Below are 19,330 nucleotides of genomic sequence, written 5' to 3' on the forward strand. Positions count from 1 at the left end.
CAGCAGATCCCAGGAGAGATGAAGCAGCCGCCGCCCAGCAGTGCAAAGCCGTTTTGGACGGCACTGTAAAGCAAGGACCATTAAAGAATTTACAGTGTTTTATTCACTAGCAATCGTCGTCGTCCCCTTCTTAGTCGCCTTCCGATGGCACAGCAGCGTAGGGCCACGGCCGCTCGATGGAAACAAGGTACTTGTTTCCATCGAGTGGCCATGGTAGGACAAATCCCCTTGTAGCCCGTCCTAGCCACGGTAAACCTCGTCTTCTTCGTCAGCTGGTCCGGAGGCCGTCTCCACGGGCAGATTGTGAAGGGACGGCTTGACAGATTCGTCGTCATTGCCTTCGGTGCGGCGAATACGTGGCACGCTGGTCGCTACACGGCGACGACGACCAGGGCGGGAGCACCTCATGTGGCGGAAGTCCACGCGTAATCCTGGACGATGCCGTTTGGTCACGGCGAGGTACGCACTTACGTGCGCTCTGAGTTTTCTGTATTCGCCGGACGGATTTGTGTCGGCCTAAACAGCTCTGCCGTTAAAAAAAATCCGCAGTGCAATGGGACCGCACGGTGCCATCGATTTAGTTCGAGAATTGTTGGATACGTTCCTGCAATAGTTTACCGCCGCATCCGATAGTGCTTTGTTATATAGGGTGAGTCAGAGGGCTGCGCGACCGATCTGGCGGTGAGGCAAGTGTCAGCGTGTGCTTCACATCGAACAATGTATTGGTAGGGCAACCGTCAGCATAGCTGGCACTTTCGCACAGCGTCAAAAAAAGAAAGAAAACGTGGAGAAGAAATCGCAGCAGTCCACGAATAAAGCCATGGCGCATGACTGACGAGGAAAACGCTGAAAGAGCAGCTTTTAATGAACAGAGAAGAACTGCACATATTTATTTCAACCAGCAGATAAACAAGAAGGGGGCTTCAGATGGCTTAGGCCCTATTAACAAAACATCTGATGCTGCCACAGCAGACGAGGCGCTTAATGAGGCTTCTTTTTATCTGTTTCCATTTTCAATGCGGGCTGCTTGATAAAGGGATATGGTGACATCATTAAAGTGCATTGGGCAGTCCCATCTTACAGTTTTTCATTGGTCCTTTCCCGCTGCCGACACAGAACGTACTCATAAAAATCTCCATCTGAAGCAAGGTAGGGTGTGCTCCTTCACAAGACGTGCGAGGCTGCACCCTTGGGCACTGAAGTAGTAATCTTGCGAAAGACTCATTATCTTTGCCTGCACTCCGTACAGGGTGCTTCTCTTGATGATCTAGACGCAACCTTTTAGGTAATTCTTCACGATATCCCGTGGCATCATTTCCGGTGACAAGAGTTTGTGTGTGTGTGGGGGGGGGGGGGGGGGATCCAAGAAAGATGCCCGAAGCAGACGCCCAGTTCTCTTGAAGCGATGGAACATACTCCGAGCGAGGCCTTGGGCGCACATTCGTCTTCCTTTCTCTTTACCCGCTATCACCTTCTGCCAGCGCCCATCTTATTATTTGTTTACAACACCACCCGACTTCGAGAAAAGCCGCTAGGGGGCCACGGAGTGCAGGCGTGCTTCAGATGGGCTCTTGCTACTCAGTGCAGTTATCCCAGTTAGCTACGACGCAACTCTGTCTGTGAGCAATCATCGGACTCGCCAAGTGACAAAGAACACGCGGACATCAAACACTGACTGGTACGTGGACTGTAACCACAATAACTGATCACCCGAGTGCTCGACATGGCCTAAGCCCCAGCTCGCCAGGCAGCAGCTCCACGGTGCACGTGGCGCTCGTGGCCGGGCGCGCCACTCACCGGTGAGCTCGTGGCCGCCTGTTACGGCTCCAGCATGCAATCGCCGGAGGGAGGAATGACCCAAGAAGAAGAGGAGGAGATGCAGGACGAAACGCCAGAAACCGTAGACCAAGGCGAAAACAACGCCGTAAAAGTAAGTTTCGATGCAGACAGCGGAAGAACAGTATACCAAACGCTATGGATGAAAGAAGTCCACAGACGCAGCGCAGCCAAGAAGAAAAAAGAAGAGGAGGGAAAGTCCGAAACCGCTGCAGGGATCAACAGCCTATCGAAAGTTGCCAGCAACCCCAGTACCAGTATCGGCAAACCACCCAGAAGAACGGGGAAATCCACGGGCAACAGGTCACCACCGTTGCCGGAGACCGACTACAAAATAGTCTTCAGACCAACTCCCGGGCTTCACCTCGCTAAATGGAAGGACTCCGACGCTGCCCTCGCAATGGCAAGAGCCGTAGACATGCCGCTTCGAGACTTTGTAAACAAAGTGACTACTCAAGTTCAGTGGGCCCAAAATCTGCTTGTGGCAAGCACAGCGCACGAGGATATGATCGACCGCCTCACAGCCATCAGACAACTCCAGGTAGGCCCAAACCTGTGCACCTTTACTGCCTATCTCAAACCACTGCCCAACACGAGTGCGGGCGTAGTTGTAGGAATTACAGATTGGCTAACCAATGACAACATAATGAACTACATATCGGCAGAACGCCATGAAATTGTATCAGCCAGACGACTGGGAAACTCGTCAGCGGCCATAATACACTTCGAGGGACCACATGTGACTTTTTACATAAAGGTACTAGGAACAATAGCCAGATGCCGCCCCTACCGTAAATCTGTGCAATACTGCAAGGCATGCGGAGATATTGGACATAGGCAGGATGTTTGCCCTTCGCCAAAATCAGAAGTCTGCTCAAAGTGTGGAAAGAAACCCGAAAACGAGGAACACGACTGCAATCCGACGTGCAAGCTCTGCAACTTACCGCATGAGACCGCCGGTAAAGAGTGCAGGCGCCGGTTAAAACCACCCCCACCCCCGCTTCGCACCAGGCAGGCATGGGACCAAACAAGCGGAAAAGCAGCCTGGTCAACGGCTCCCTCAGAGACCAACTGCAACTCATTTAGCCTAAAAAGTGCCATGGCCGCAACAGGGGTGCCCTCAGGCATTCTGAAAGAAAGCTGTAGCGAGTCGTCCCCTTCCACCAATTCGAGATCCAGATCACACTCTCGCTCAAGTCAAAGGATCCGTAAAGAGTCGCGATCGCCATCACGATCGCTTTCCAGGCGTGCACAAGGAGACGTGCACAAAGTAGTGTTCTCAGACGAACACTTCCCTCCCCTTGCACAAGTATCCTGTCCTTCTAGTACCTGCACTAGTAAAGAAGGACGAGATGCACCCGACTGGGCAGCTGCCTTCGAAGCACTCAGGCGTAACGCTGAAGAGAACACGCGAATTACCAAAGAATTGATGAAAGAACATGCGCTTACGAGATCGTACATGGAAGAAATGGTGAAAGAAATAAAGCAAATGAAATTGCACCAAGCTGGACAAGACAAAGAAGTCAACCAGATGAAGCAGGATCAGGGCATGTTCCAGCAGATGGCTATACAAACGTTCGAGCAAATCCAAGCACAAATTCAGAATATTAACACCACCCTCAAAGAAAACCTGGAAACCCAAAGAAAAATTCAGGACACGTTGGCCACTCTCATAAATGAAAAGACCGAACTAGATCGAAGAGTTACCATCATAGAAGGAAAGGACAAAGCTCGTAAAAAGCCCAAAAGCTACCCGGGAAGAGAAGCAAGAATGGAGGAGACGTTACACGATGACGACGTATAGCCCCTCTCAACATTTCGACGACAACAGCGCGGATCGACGACTCAAAATTTGGCAATGGAACTGTAGAACAATTAGGTTAAATAGAAATAATCTCTCACAACTAACTGAAAAGGAAAAACCGGACATCCTGGCCCTTCAAGAGACAGGGACAGATTCATTAACATTGCGGGGATACGAAACGCACATAGCAGAAGGCAGGACGCGCACAGCCATCCTAACTTCGAAATATCTAACGACGCAGCAGCATTCAGTCCAACATAGGATTGAAAACACCGTTGTTGAAATTTTGCCTCCAAAGAAGAATCAGAAGAGCCTGTTTATCTTGAATATATACAGCCCGCCCTCGGACAAACTAGGGGACCTTGACAACCTAATTCGATCCGTCTTGAAAGTGACAAAATGCCATAAACTTATAATGGTTGCGGACTTCAATGCACCCCACGTAGCATGGGGATATACCCGAACTCTAAAGAAAGGGGCTGAAGTCCACAATGTGGCCAAACAATACCGCCTCACCCTGTGGAACGACGCACAACACCCCACCAGGATCGGCAATAGCGTGTCGAAAGACACCAGCCCTGATCTCGCCTTCTCCAGGGGAATACCACATGTAGAATGGGAGACGCTAGATGAAACACTGGGCAGTGACCACCACATAGTCCAACTGAGCCTCAACCATCACCACAACCGAACACCCACCAGAGTGGGCAAAGCAAGAATCACGGATTGGAAGGCCTTCAGAGAGGAAGAAGATGACGAGGAAAATTCTTTGGATGACCTAGAAAAGTGGACAGAAAGCCCGGTGGAAAGGGCCAACAAATACACAAAAGAAATTCAACTGACAATAGATACTCCAGCAGTGGACGCTCACCTTCTGCACATCTGAGAGGCCCGCCGCAGCCTGAGCCGGAGGTGGAAGAAACAAAAGTGCAATAGGAAGCTAAAACTCCGTATTGCAAATCTAACAAAGCAAGCGGAAGACTACGCAAATCAACTGGCTCGACAGAACTGGAATCAACTATGTGACAGGCTACAAGGGACTCTTAGTACAAGGGGCACTTGGAATATCCTGAGATCCCTCATACCTCAAAATAATGAATCCAAATCATCTACCAGAAAACACGTCGCACGCCTTATTCACTATTTCCCAGGGACAGAAAAGGACGTCCTCCAAGCGACGAAAGAAAAGTTCCTTGGAAATAATAGCACCACGTCCGCGCCACCTGCCGTTACCAATCTGGACTACAGAGGGACCCCCAACCCCGAGTTAGACAGACCATTCGCCAGGTGTGAGCTGGACGCCGCTCTGGCCAAACTCACAAGAAACACCACCCCGGGAAGTGATAAGGTGACGAACAAATTACTGCGTAATACAAACGAAGATATGCAGAAGAAAATACTAAAAAAATCAACGATGTATGGGAGCAAGGCAGGCTACCGGCCAGTTGGAAACATGCCGACGTGACAATGATTCCGAAACCAAACAAACCTGTCGAAATATCTAATCTCAGACCAATATCACTGACGTCGTGCTTGGGCAAACTAATGGAGCACATGGTTCTCAATAGACTCACCTGCCATATCGAAGAATCACTAGAAGACAGAGGGGGATTTCCGGACACCATGTATGGCTTTCGCCCCCACTTGTCAACTCAGGATATCCTTTTACAAATTAAAGAAGAAGTGATTGACAACCTGAGTACCACGCAAAAAAGCGCCATTCTTACCCTAGACGTCAAGGGAGCGTTTGACAATGTGTCGCATGCAGCCATACTCGAAAATCTCCCGGAAACTCAATGTGGAGAGAAAGCCTATAACTATGTAAGGGACTTTCTATCCTCACGGACGGCAACTGTAAGCCTAGGAACCCTACAATGCGAAAAATTCGACGTACCAGCAAAAGGAACACCCCAAGGCTCAGTGATCTCGCCTCTATTATTCAACCTCGCAATGATCAAATTACCAGAATCACTAAAGACTATCCCGGGGCTTCGACACGCTATCTACGCGGATGATATTACTTTCTGGACGACGACAGGGTCAACCGGCACACAACAGGATGCACTACAGGAAGCAGTAAACCACACGGAACAATACCTCAGGAATTGTGGTCATTCCCTAGCTCCGGAGAAATCAGCACTTCTAATACTGAAGAAACGGACAAGAGGACGACCACCACCGGAGTCCCTCGACCACGAAGTGACGCTTCATGGGGTCGTCATCCCAAAGGTGGACACGCTGAGAGTCTTGGGACTTGTCTTCCAAAAGATTGATTGATTGTATGGTTTAACGCACCGACGCAACACAGGCGATGAGGCGCGCCGTAGTGGAGGGCTCCGGATTCATTTTGACCACCTGGGGATCTTTAACGTGCGCCGAAATCTCGTACACACGGGCGTTTTTGCTTTTCGCCTCCATCAGAAAAGCGGCCGCCGCAGCCGGGAATCGAACCCGCGACCTCGCGCTCAGCAGCGCAACGCCTTAGCCACTGAGCCACCGCGGCGGGTGTCTTGCAAAAGGACGGCGCGGGATCAGCTACTCTCCAAAAATTAGTCTACCCTCTCCCAGGTCACCCACCTGATCAAAAGAGTGACCAGCAAAAAGCACGGGCTAAAAGAAGAAGACACGATAAGAATGATCCAGGCACTAATCATAAGTCGAATAACCTACGGAACCCCTTACCTAGGACTGAAAACAGCAGAAAAAGAAAAATTAAACGTTTTAATTCGACAAGCATACAAGATGGCGCTTGGATTACCGGCCATAACCTCAACCGAAAAACTCCTGCAACTAGGGGTGCATAATACGTGGGACGAACTGACAGAAGCGCACCGGGCAAGCAAACTGGAACGGCTCAAGCTTACAAAAACGGGCAGAGCTACCTTGTGCCGCCTAAACTATCCGGGCCCAATAGAAACAGAAAACCAAAAGCAACGCATCCCCCTCGCTTTAAGGACGCACATCGAAGTAGCAAGCATCCCACGAAACATGCACCCCGTCTACCACAAGAAGCGTCGCGAAGCCAGAGCGAAAGCACTCCACAGATCCTACAGAAATGATCAAAACTCAAGATACGTTGATGCGGCAGTGTATCCAAGCCAAATAAATAAACGAGCCCATACAATAAGCGTTGTAGACTTCAAAGGTTCCCACCTATCATCGGCAACAATCAAGACGGGAGACACGGACTCGGCGGAGGAGGCAGCGGTTGCGCTTGCCGTCACCAGAGCGGCGGAAACCAAAGAGCGAATCACAGTGCTCACGGACTCGCAAGCAGCCTGCAGGAATTACCAAAAAGGACGAATTTCTAAAACGGCGCTTGGAATATTATCCAAGACTTTTCAAGCACGCCGAAACCCAATAGACATATACATCTTGTGGACACCGGGGCACGAGTCCCTAGAAGGTAACGCAGCGGCCGACGCCGTAGCCCGAGACCTCTCACTCCGGGCAGTTGCCTTGACGGGAACACACGTCTTGCCCGGGATGCCACACAGACATCCCATCGCCAAACGAAGCAAAGACATTTTAGAACACCTCAGGCTTACAAGAAGGAAATACCCACCTCCACATCCAAAGCTCACCAGAGAAGAATCAACACAACTACGAAGACTTCAGACAAATTCCTTCCCACATGCCACACAATTGCATATGATGTACCCCACATTATACAGCTTCGAATGCCAGTTCTGCAGCGGAACGCCCAACACCCTATACCACATGGTGTGGGAGTGCAAGGGCGTCAAGGAACTACCGGAGGTCCTGGCGCCATCACCGGAGCAGTGGGAGGCCGTGCTGACCAGCGCGGTCCTGGAGAACCAGCGTGGTCTGGTGAACCGAGCTCTTCGTGCTGCGGCAGGCCATGGCATCCCGGACTAGGGACGCCAACCAAAGGGGGCGATCACCTCAAGACCAACGCAGGAGATCATCCTCCGCTCCTTTACCATTTATGGCAAATAAACGTTTATACTACTACTACTACTACAACACCACCCTCAAAAGCCGCTTGGGAGCTCCTGTGTAGTGGCTGTAGATGCCATATCTACTTCAGTTTTGCCGTATTATGAGGCCTTTTTTACCGGGAAAACCAACCGAAAATATCATATGGCGAGGAAATTTCTTATCCGGGGATTTGTCGGGCGATTTTGAAACATTATAATTGAGACGTTAGCGATTAAACCAATAATTAAAAAGTAACTAATAGAAAGTATTGACAAATAATTTTCCGTGATCTAATGACTGCAGGTTGTAACTACCCAGGATGCCACGTACAATGCACTGAACCCGATGTCTGAACTGCGCGTAGGCTTTTTTAATATCCGGGGCCAAGAAAGCTCCACCACCTGTACACACAAATGCGCACCTACGGACATAAATGTATCTATGTACGTATGTATGTATGTATGTATGTACGTATGTATGTATGTATGTATGTATGTATGTATGTATGTATGTATGTACGTACGTACGTACGTATGTATGTATGTATGTATGTTATGTACGTATATACAGGGTGTCCCAGCTATCATGCACCAAGATTTTAAAAAAGAGCAATGTCGTTACTCCAACAAAACCTAGCTCATAATGTTTCCAGTACAGTGGAGTAGCGACCAGTAATTTTTGCATTAATCACAATTAATTAATTATTTCTAATTAATTACCTAACTCTCTAAGTACTGCCTCAATTATTAAAAGAGCATTGGGACACTTGTAGATACCCACGAGGGGAATCTAACTGCGGTATTTTCCGTGATGAACAAACTGCGGACTCATTTATTCTGACTGATGAAGAAACCCAGCGAAATATGAAAAAATAACACGTGACTGCGCTCCCGCGCGTGTGTTCGATCCCGTGTGCGGCCGGGATCGAACACACATTTTTGAGCTCAGTAGCCCTTAGCCACTGAGCCACCGCTGCGGGTGAAAAAACCGGATCAACAGAAGGTCCAACTATATAGCTTTCGCATTCACATTTTTAGAAAGTTAAAAGCATCCGACATACTTTATTTATCAATTCCCAGACACAGGACGCTATTTATCTCTATGTTAGTCTTCCCGATGCCACCATTTTTCTTCGTACAAGGGTGGTCTGTTTTTTTCTTTGCCACCCCCCCCCCTCCGCGCAAATTCTGATATCGGCGAACACATGTGGGCTAAGCTCTCTGCATTTTCCCATGCAATAAAGTGCTCTCTTTCTCTCTTCCCACCTCTCTTTTAGTACAAAACTTTCCCATCTCTCTTCCATTTAGTACAAAACTTTCCCATCTCTCTTCCATTTAGTACAAAACTTTCCCATCTCTCTTCCATTTAGTACAAAACTTTCCCATCTCTCTTCCATTTAGTACAAAACTTTCCCATTTCTCTTCCATTTAGTACAAAACTTTCCCATCTCTCTTCCATTTAGTACAAAACTTTCCCATCTCTCTTCCATTTAGTACAAAACTTTCCCATTTCTCTTCCATTTAGTACAAAACTTTCCCATCTCTCTTCCATTTAGTACAAAACTTTCAAAGTACAAAGTTTCTCAGCAGCCGACAGAGTCTGAGGTGCTGTTGGCGGGGGATGACTGGTAAAAGCCTGACGTCGTGCCTGCTTCCTGCACAGCACCGCGAGTTCTGCCGGGTTCGGTCAACAAGCGGATTACGCTGTCACCGCTTGCCCGCACGCCAGTTTTTTAATCCCTGGATTTCCCTCGTTCAGTTTCACTGACCTGACTTAGAGCAAGGTTTTATGCTTTTTTAAAGTCGCAACAGCTTTTCTAGTATGACAGCGCAACCTAATTGGGTGTGGACGGCTGGTGATAACAGGTATGTCGTATATTCATTCCAGGTAGGCGCCGACAACCACTGCATAAGAAGCTTCCACTTATTTGTATGTTTATGCTCCATTTTCCTTCCTTGTAATCACTTCAGAAAATAGATACATAAAGTTAGGAATGTGAAGTCCTTTTTTTAGAGGTTCATTTATTGGTTCGCCTCGGGGTACGGTCGAGATTCTGCTTAAAGGTACACCGCAGGCAAAACCGAAGTTGGTCTACACAGATATATTGGCATCCGCAGAAAACTAATATGTCAGTCTGTGGGTCAGGACCTTGAAAATAACCGCGTAAATAACAAAAAATGAAGCTATGGGTCGCCCTGCAGAGATGATGTAAACGGCGACTGAGCGGATGTGCCAAGAGTCACGTGACGAACAACAGAACAGGAACCGCACAAGCAAGCTCTCAAAAAAACACATACGAGCTTACTTTGCAAGAACTTATGTGTTTTTTTGAGAGCTTGCTTGCGCGGTTCTCGTTCAAATATAAATTTAGAAATAAACGACTAAAAATTTACAGGTATAATTCAAACCATGCCGACATTAGGAAGCTGCCAAGCCGTGGTGGTTGTGATGGTTATTGTAGTTTGGTGAAGTCACATGTCTGTTATATCGTGATTTACATCATGGCGGCCAGTAGCACGTCGGCCTTGCACGGTTCCGCTCATGTGTGGTCAGTAATTTGCGCCCGACAGAACAAGTTTTTTGCTCCCTCACGTAGCCCCATCTGGCGAAACTGAGTTTCCGAAGCTTGTGTTGTGTTGTGGCCACGCCGGCCACCTCTCCTGGCAAAAGCGTAAGAAAGCGCTGCGGACACGTTTCGCGCTTAAATTACGCCTTGTCGGACGTGAGCTCGAAATTGACAAAAAAAGGAGACCATTGATCTCCTCTGCCTTGTAGGGTCGCATAACGTTGCTCATTCGCAGCCCAAGGCGCCCAGTCGCCCCAGATTGCACGCGGTTGTCACCGCGAACGTGGGTGCGTGACAATTCGAGCTTGAGCCGTTTAAGCTCGGCTTCGTGCTCTCGCTTTCTTTCCCCCTGCTGGAGTAGGCGTTTTAATTGCAAAGCATCTGTTAGTCGATCCTCCGTCGTCCGGCGTCCGCACCCCTCCCCCTACACTATAAAAAAAAAAGAAATAGCGGCGCCAGGTTTCGATCCCACGACTCTCTGGCAGCAACGGGAGGTACGTAGCGCTCTTCCCACTGCGCTACAAAACCGGGACAGGAGCAAGTGCTACGAAAGCGCCCAAATGTCATTGACTCATTGAAACTACGTCAAGAAGCTACTGATACAACGAAGGCACGTACGCGAAGCTGAACGTCAACGAAACGACGAACTGAAAACTTTAGAGGAGGATGTTGAATTTCCCGTGGGAAAGCTGTGGCGGGAAGCGCCACGCGCCTTGCAGCTCAACCAGAGAAGAGGACGGAGAGGGCGGGCAGCGGGGTAGGAGCGTGAGCACGCAGTAAATAAAGACGAGAACTAGGAGGTGTTCGATCAGGTAACGCCGGTGTCGGTTTCTTCGCTGTCTCACATTTCTCTACATTTCTCTGACTCTACATGGGGGTTCACACTACGTTCCCATTCGTGCTCCGATAAATGAAACAACATAACGGCAACACAATGGAACCTACACAGAACCCCTATGATGCTTCGCATCCTCCTCATGGTTCCCCACGGGAAGATGGTGTAATTTTTTTGTGGATCGAGTGTATGTTCTCGCCGTCTTTGTTCCTGCAGAAGCTTTTCTCACTCTAGTTTGATTTTTTTCTCTCGATTTTTTCGTTGGCGCTGAGGTTCTGCAGTCCGCTGTGCCGTCTTCATTTCTTTGATATGCTGAATTCATTCCGACAATTCTCACATACCCGCTCATGGGCATTGACCCTTAACAATGACAGCAGCCGTCAGAGGCTTTGTGCAGCCCGGGACACTCCTCACTAACGGGCCATAATTTTGCCCATAGGCAAGCCTGCCATCTCTCCTCCCAGGCCTCTGAGGAAGCACCGACTCTCGTTCCCCCACTCACATTTCAAGACATCACCCAACATCATCGCACTTCAAGGCAACATTTTCCACTCCTCATCCACAGCTTACTAAAACAGAAGTAATACCCAGAAGGCTTTCGACAAACACCTTTCCTCACCCTACTTGGCTACATTGGATGTACCCCACCTAATACCCTGCCACATGTAAATTCTCCCCTAACGCATATGTTAAATCCCCGAAAGGGCATGCGTCGAGCGAGAAAGGCGATGTGGGTAGCGCGTTGCTAACGCGGGATTCACGGGTCAGTAGCGAGAAAGAAAAAGTCGGAACTATGCGTTCGGAACGGTAGTTCGCGGTGTCGGGTGTCTTCTGTTCTCAACATTATGGTGCCGTAAAACCCGGGAGAAGAGTGGCATCTAGCACTCTACGATGGACAGGTTGCGCCGTCAGCGGAGCGCTGTTCGCGGATCCGTTACGGGGCTGCTGAAGGCAGCAACTGAGAAACCCACTCGCCGTCTCCGCATGACCTGCAAGAGGCCATCGACCTGCCCGCAAGTAAGGAAGCCTGTCTTAAAGAGCTTGATGTCAAGATTGGAGAGACACTGGAAGACGACGAATTCGAGCTTGATGTTGCCGACGCCTTGGAGTACAAGGAAAGCATACGCCGTGTTCTCAGTCGGCTACGCTCGGCGGTGAATGACCAGCGGCCGGCCAGCATTAGAGTTCCCGATGGCGGCACTGCAGGGGAACTGCTGCCCGCTTAGCAGAAGAAAAGGTTGGCCGAAGGCATTCGCCCTGCAGCCCACTCGAATCAGCCTTCGCATGCCGGATCGCGCGCATTCACATCGCGAGTCGTCCTGCTGGCGGTGCAGGTTCCCACTTTTTCTTGCGAGCTACACGAATGGCAGGGCTTTGGGGAGAATTTTGAGGCGACAATTCACAATCATCCGGACCTTTCCGACATCCAGAAATTTAAGTACTTGAAATCGTACTTGGCCGGGGATGCAAAAGGTGCCGTTGAGTGGATTCGCCTCAAAGAGAGCAACTACATGTCAAGCAGTAAAGATCCTCACCGACCGATTTGGGCGTACGGAGCTGCTCGTAGACGACCACGTGGACAGTCTGCTCGCCAGCGCTCTAGTTGAATCTTCGTTGTAAGTGTCGCGCCTCCGATCCCTGTATGAGCAGATTCAATTACGAACTGGCTGCCTCGAGAGTCTAGGTGTCCCGGCTTCAGAGTGCGCACTGATTGTACATCACGTCGTCATGCGCTCGTTACCGAAAGACTTGGCAGTTCTATACTGTCAGGGCATGAAAGAGATTGCTAACGACAACGGTGAGCCAGTGACTCGAGAAGAGCAGGTCGAGGCCATCATGTCGTTCTTGAAGGTTTCGGTGGAGAGCAGGGAGGAGAGTCGAGCTTTTCGATCGAACTCCGATTTGAAGACGTCTTCAATTCGGCAGCAGCCGAGAACTTCCTCTCCTCACTTGAAGTCCGCCTTGGCCTTGTCAGCAGGATCTGCATCAGGTTTAACGAACGTGTCGGCGGGAGCAAAACTGACGTGCTACTTGTGCAATGGTCAGGGCCACAAGGCAAAAGATTGCAGGGCAGTCTTCTCAGCAGCAGAAAAGCGACGTCGCCTTTCAAGGAATCACTGCTGTTTTAGATGCGCTAAAAAGGGCCACATGGCTCGCCACTGCCGTACAAGCACTGCCTTAGGTGTGAGTCGTGTTCTAGGCGACACATTGCGGTCCTTTGCGACATGTAGGAGAGATTCGCGAACAACTGCCCGACTGCGACTCACTTTGGCAGAAATGCTGAATGTGATGAACTCTCGGAAAGAGACCGCAGTATAACGACTGCGCCAGCCGGCAGCCCTTTGACCTCGTCGGTGCTGCTCCCAACGGCCACATGTGCGCATATGGAAAGTGCGGTCGTGTTCTGGTTCGGATACTCCTCGACACCGGCAGCCAACGTAATTTCGAGCGCAGCGACCTCTCTCGACAGCAGGGCTTGTCTTGTTCCGGAAGAGAGGACTTGACGGTTTCGTCTGGCAGCTCGAATCGTCCGCGACAGTGCCAATGCCGGAAGGTCGGTATCACCCACCGAAGCCGGTTTCAGTCGAGTCGAGTTACCCTGGAACACGGAGTTCCGGAAGTGTGCACCGTCAATGGTCCGCGTCTAGAAGCCCACACCGTAGCGATGCTTCACGACAGCAACTTACCCGTACCCGATGAACCCGAAGACGGGCAACTCCTAACACCCACAGTAAGCGTGTTAGTTGGTTCGGACCAGTATTGGAGGCTGGTAAGCGGACGTGTAGAGCGCTTTAACGACAACCTTTGCACCATTGAAACAATGTTTAGCTGGGTTCTCCAGGGCCCATACGCAGAAGAAAATAATCTACACGTCACAAACAGCAGTGAAAGTGCCTTGGTTTCAGCCTGTATCGAAAGATCTGGCACCTTGAGCAAACTGGTCAACCCACCAGAGATGTGCCAATCGGACGCCATACAAGTTCCTGGCAGGTCTGACGAACAGGGAACAGAGGGCGCCTTGCTTCGTCTGTCTGGCTCAGTTCGCAAAGCGCCCGTGGAGGCGTCGCACCGCTGTGCAAAGTGGCATCGTCGTGATACGCTTAAGAAAAACAACTTTCGTGCTTCACAAGGATATCTACAAGATTCCTATGTTCAAGCAGTACCGCGGCACAGACGCATCCGATACGCGTCAGTAGTGTCGTATCATCGGGTACAGCTACAAGGAGCTTGAAAGCTCCAACACCAGCTTCCAAAGGAACTGCGGGACTCGCAGCGCGACCATCGTTCGCAGCTGAACGTGCTGGGCGACCGACACAAGAGCCCAAAACGTCAAACTTGATTTATACGCCGCACCAGATGAAGACGCTTAAACAGACATAAATTGCGGCCCGTTGTGCAGTGATGTGCCTATTAGGGGCACACGCGAAGACGGAGGGTGCGGGAGGATGGTAAATCCCCGAAAGGGCATGCGTCACGCGAGAAAGACGATGTGGGTACCGCGTTGCTAACGCGGGGTTCCCGGGTCAGTAGCGAGAAAAAAAAGTCGGAACCGTGCCTTCGGAAGGGTAGTTCGCCGTGTCGGGTCTTCTCTGTTCTCAACACCATGTACCCTCATACACATGATCTAGGGGTGCGCACAAAACCCAGCCCTCCCACCTTTACCCACTTCCCTACCCCTCCCTGAGCTGTGGGAGAACCTGACGACCAGCGCCGGCTTGGATGCACAGCAACTCCTTGTGTCCAGGGCTGAGACAGCACGGTCGTCACGTGGTCTCCTGGACTCAAAACCACTCCCACATCACCAGGGTCGCAATAAAGTTTTTTCCTCCTCTTCTTAATAACAGATGGATTACCCACCCAGAAGTATGCTTCAACCAGTTAACAAGATGTGATGCTCTCGTATTTTCACAGTATAAGAGAAGGCTTAAGTGCCACTGTACATATTTCTATTATAGTGCAGCTTATTAACAAAACCTCTGGCGGCTATTTTAACGTGTCTCCATCTAATAAACCGGGGTGACCTGCCTGTACACAAAATTACCTCCATGGTTGAGTAATTCGGTTGAAATGACTGCGGTTTTTGCTGAAAAACAAAAGGACAGAGAGTTTTCCTGCACCAAGCACAGAATATGGCGCTGCAGCAACATACATGCCTGCGTATCCAGCGTTGCATAATATTCCCCTGCGATATTTCTTGCGAACATGCTCACCAGGACGCGCTACGCACAAGGCGTGGCGTCTGAAGCAACGCGCGCTGTGCACACATCACGTTCAACGCCTTGCGTATGGCATAGTCGTTAAGGCAACGGGTTCGCAACCGGATGACCCAGGTTAGACGTCGACCACGGCAGCTTTATTTCTTTTCACTGGCAAGAACATTCTTTAGACAAAGGCGAAATACTCCGCAAGGCTACTAGCCCTTTTGCACTAAAAAAACCTGATGGAAACAGCCGAACGGTTGCTTTTGTGAACAGTGTTTTGTTGGCTCATAATTAATTGGAAGCAAAAAAAATTGCTTAAATAATTATTTAATTATAAGCTTAAAACCAGACAGAAACAACACACTTTCAGAAGCCTGTGTGGACTGTATACGTTGGCAAGCTATCTGGCGGGCTTGGTAAATGAACGTTGTCAAACAAAAAGAAGGAAACACGGCAATACTTTCGGAAACTATGCAAAAACAACCACTCTATCGCATGAAAGATAACCTACAGTTGCCCTGACCATGCAGCATTGGGATGCTGAATACTCCGTTCCTAGCCTTTTGGTCTGCGGCTTTTCATGAGCCTTAAGCTGGTTACAGAACGTCAATGCGGGTTTTCAACACACTTATGCAGGCAACAAAACATTCCGCAACGAATTCCACTTTCAAGTTTTCCCTCTTCCATGGGTGATAGTAGGGTTCAGAGTGCCAAACCTGAGCCTGTGGGCATCAACTGCAGAACGTATACCCGGCTTTCAACCGCAGTGACCCACTAGTGGGGTGCTCCTTCGTGCATACGTTCCCGTCGTTAAAGTATAGAGTTTGGCCTCATCCCACCGTGGGCATGCGGTCTAGAGTGTCCGCATCAATAGCGCAGGAGTAGTAGTAGAAAACGTTTATTGTAGGAAACTGAAAAGGGAAGAGGATGGTAGCGAAGCGCATCCCTAGTCCGGGATGCCTCTTGACCGAGCCGACTCGATGGCCCGAGAAACCAAGGCGTTCTGGCAGGCCGGGTCCTGGCTGGTCAGTTCAGTCTCCCACTGCTCCAGTGTGGGAAAGGGGGGTGGGTTAGGTGAGTGGGGACAGGAGTATACGAGATGGAATGTGGTGAGTGGGTGTCGCGGTGTTGGCATGGACGGGCGTAGATAGTGGGTGCGATCTGGTGAAGGATGACGTCATTGTAGAAGGTACCGGACTGAAAGCGACGATAGATTATGGCTTGCTGGTAGGTTAGCCTGGGGTGTGGAGGGGGGGGGGGTAGACCCGGCGGGTAAGGGTGTAGTGAGATAGAAAGGCGTTGTACGTACTATTGAGCGGAATGTAGAGGAATTGGGCGTTCGTTGCGAAGTTGTGGGATCACTTGGCCATTAGTGGGGAGCCCCCCCGAGTGCAAATCTCGGGCTGCGGCTTAGGCCGCTTCGTTCCCCGGAATGCCGGAGGGTCCGTTAGTCCAGATGATCGTGATGGTGGTCTTTTCGGGTAGACATTGGAGGAGAGGAATAACCTGGGGTTGAGCTTGACCTGCCTAGTTCATGCGGCATGCCTGCTGCGAGTGGGAGACTACCGTGATGTAGGGAAGCTTGGCGTGGGTGGTGGCTGCGAAGGCGCTTGCCAGAGCTTTAGCCATCTGTGTTTTGTTGGCGTGCGTGGTGGCGGCCATGGAGATTCGGCCAGCGTTATTGAGGGTGACCAAAGTTGTGCGTCGAATGCGGGAGTCATGAGCGCCGTAAGTGTAATGGAACTGGGGGTCATTCGCTAGCTTCTTCATGAGGCAGCGGACCCGCCCTTTCCGGCGGCCTTGGTTATTGGTGGGATGCATATGGCATGGTATCGGGAAAACGTGGATACGGTGCTTGATGGTAGTTGGGAGACGTGGCGGGCGGTCTTGATTTGGCGCCGTTGGGTAGCCGAGTGTGTGGAGAACGGAATTTCCACGTGGCGTGAGACTGAGGCGTTGAAGTCGGGAGTTTTTCTGAGCCTCCATGAGCTCCCCAAGGGCGTTGTGTAGTCCCAGTTCGAGCAGTTAGTCTGCGGTGGTGTAAAGGGGAGGCCAAAAGCCGTTTTGTAGGCCTAATGAATGAGGCCTTCTATTTTTGGAGTTTCTTCTTGTCGAAGATTTAGGTATGATGTGGCGTAGGTGATAGCGCAGTGCGATGTGAATCATTCCACATCGCTGCGCGCCAATGCTACGCTTACAGAAAAGTTCTTCGCTGGGACAACGAATCTCGTGTTGCGCGTATACGCGCGCGTGTTTGCGTTCGTGTTTACTAGAACGCTTCGCTGGTGACTGTTAGGGTCAGAGGGACACAGGTACCGTTTCCTCGTGGTTGGCGTGAAAGGCAGCGTGATTGAGAAGGCACCAACAAAGCACGTAGTTGGCGCTCCTTGCTACGAAGCCGGTCGTGCTGCTTACACGCTCTCCTTACACTTTAAACTCCCCAATTTCACTAATTGAGCGCGCCTGGTTTTCAAATTCACTTGCCGTAGTACTGCGGGAAGTTATTTTCTTGAATACGGTCCGGTCTGAAACAAGATGAAGCCTCACTAATCCGAACCAGAACAGAACCGAGATTGCTTTCGGTTCGACACAGGGCTGTAAACAACGTCTCTAAACTTAAGCTGGATTTCAAGCATGTACATACAACGGAAATGTTCACACGAAAAGTAATTTGAGAAATAGAGTGCCGCGGTTTGTTTGTGCCTAAGCGACTCGGAGGCGCGCTCTTCCGCAGGGCTTGTCGGAGACTTCCTGTCGTGGCCGGCCTTCGGGCCCCTCAGCCGCCTGGCGCCGCTGGTTTTCCTGCTGCACCCGCTGGTGCAGAACATCTTCACCGCCTATGTTCGAGAAAGGGTACAGGCGGACCAGCTCATGGCGGTGAGTGCCGACGTGATGCTAATTAAAATCCCAGTCTTCAGTAATAGTCGCTACCCAACGGGCAGAGAATGCTGAACCACGAACGTTTTGAGACTCTCAGAGCAATATGACGCAGTGGGCTCAAGGGCCGAGATGCGCAAAACGAACGCCATTTTCCCTTTTTGCCTTAAACTGCGCGCATAACGCCACACAGCGGCCAAGGCTAACGCCTCCACTGGCTGTACTGGGAAAAGAGCAAGCAAACTAACAAATAAGTTACCATTCTGATTACGTGGCATGCAGGTGTCACCTGTCCTGTTAAATCCGCTATCCTTTAGCTATGCTGCTAAATACTCTAAGGGCGTGTGCGAATGTGAGCTCGAGGCAGATTTCTTTTTTAGCAGCGGAGCTCTTTATTCTTGCAGTCCCGCCGTGGAGGGTTACCAGAAAGCTAACACCATGGTTAAGAGGGCGAAAATGCGAGGCGAAGAAGTGTGAGGGAAAGTGGCGAGTAGGCAGGGAGCCCACGAGCAGGTGTTGGGAGTACGCCCCAAGCGAAAAAAATGTGATAATGGAGGTCGCGGGATCGAACCCGGGCCCTTTACGTCGTGAAACCGGCAACGTAATCACTGGTCCCCCAAAGCCCCAGGGGTACTGGTTAGCAGCGGCGGTGAACAATACGATATGCAGCCTATTGGAAAGAAAAAAGGTTGCGGTTGCACGCCGTGCGCGACACCTACAAAAAAACGGCCAAATTTACAATTTTTACAAGTATTAGAGCCACATGGTTTATTTAGAAGTACAAAAAATCAATAAACCTAAGAACGAATTAAGGCGCACATAGCGTGCAAAAACCATCCCATCTCGCCTTCCCAGGCCACCTCATCACAAGACAAGAAAGCAAATGCACACATGGGTTTGGGAGATTGCAAATAAATTATGAAAGAACGAAAAAAGCGATTACATTTCTTGATGCGTGACAGCCTAGGTGCGTATGGTCGGAAACGGAGACCCCCCCCCTCCTTACTTTGTGTAATCGCATGACTGTGAAGAGGCTTTTCAACAGCTGAAGAACGTGCTGACCTCGCAGCTCCTGTTGAGATATTGTGACGAGTCCAGACCTGCCATCCAGAACATGGAAACTAGTGACCGTGCAATTGGTGCTCTTGCATTCTCGTGGTCAAAATCGAGGTGGTGTTATTTTGTACGATTGATTGATTGATTGATTGATTGATTGATTGATTGATTGATTGATTGATTGATTGATTGATTGATTGATTGATTGATTG

General features: G+C 50.1%; 1 protein-coding gene across 1 annotated transcript in view; it reads left to right on the top strand.

Moving 5' to 3' along the window:
• The window catches only part of LOC144179557 (nose resistant to fluoxetine protein 6-like), a gene marked incomplete in the record, with an annotated part of 454,840 nt that overhangs the window by 420,072 nt on the left and 15,438 nt on the right, over positions 1-19,330 (top strand). Inside the window, 1 exon segment of the mRNA XM_077707960.1 lies at positions 17,920-18,062. Coding sequence (XP_077564086.1) covers positions 17,920-18,062 — 143 coding nt within the window.

This window comes from Haemaphysalis longicornis, unplaced genomic scaffold, assembly GCF_048455015.1.
Source record: "Haemaphysalis longicornis isolate Haplotype H1 unplaced genomic scaffold, Haemaphysalis longicornis Haplotype H1 scaffold_1, whole genome shotgun sequence".
Taxonomy (NCBI): Eukaryota; Metazoa; Arthropoda; class Arachnida; order Ixodida; family Ixodidae; genus Haemaphysalis; species Haemaphysalis longicornis.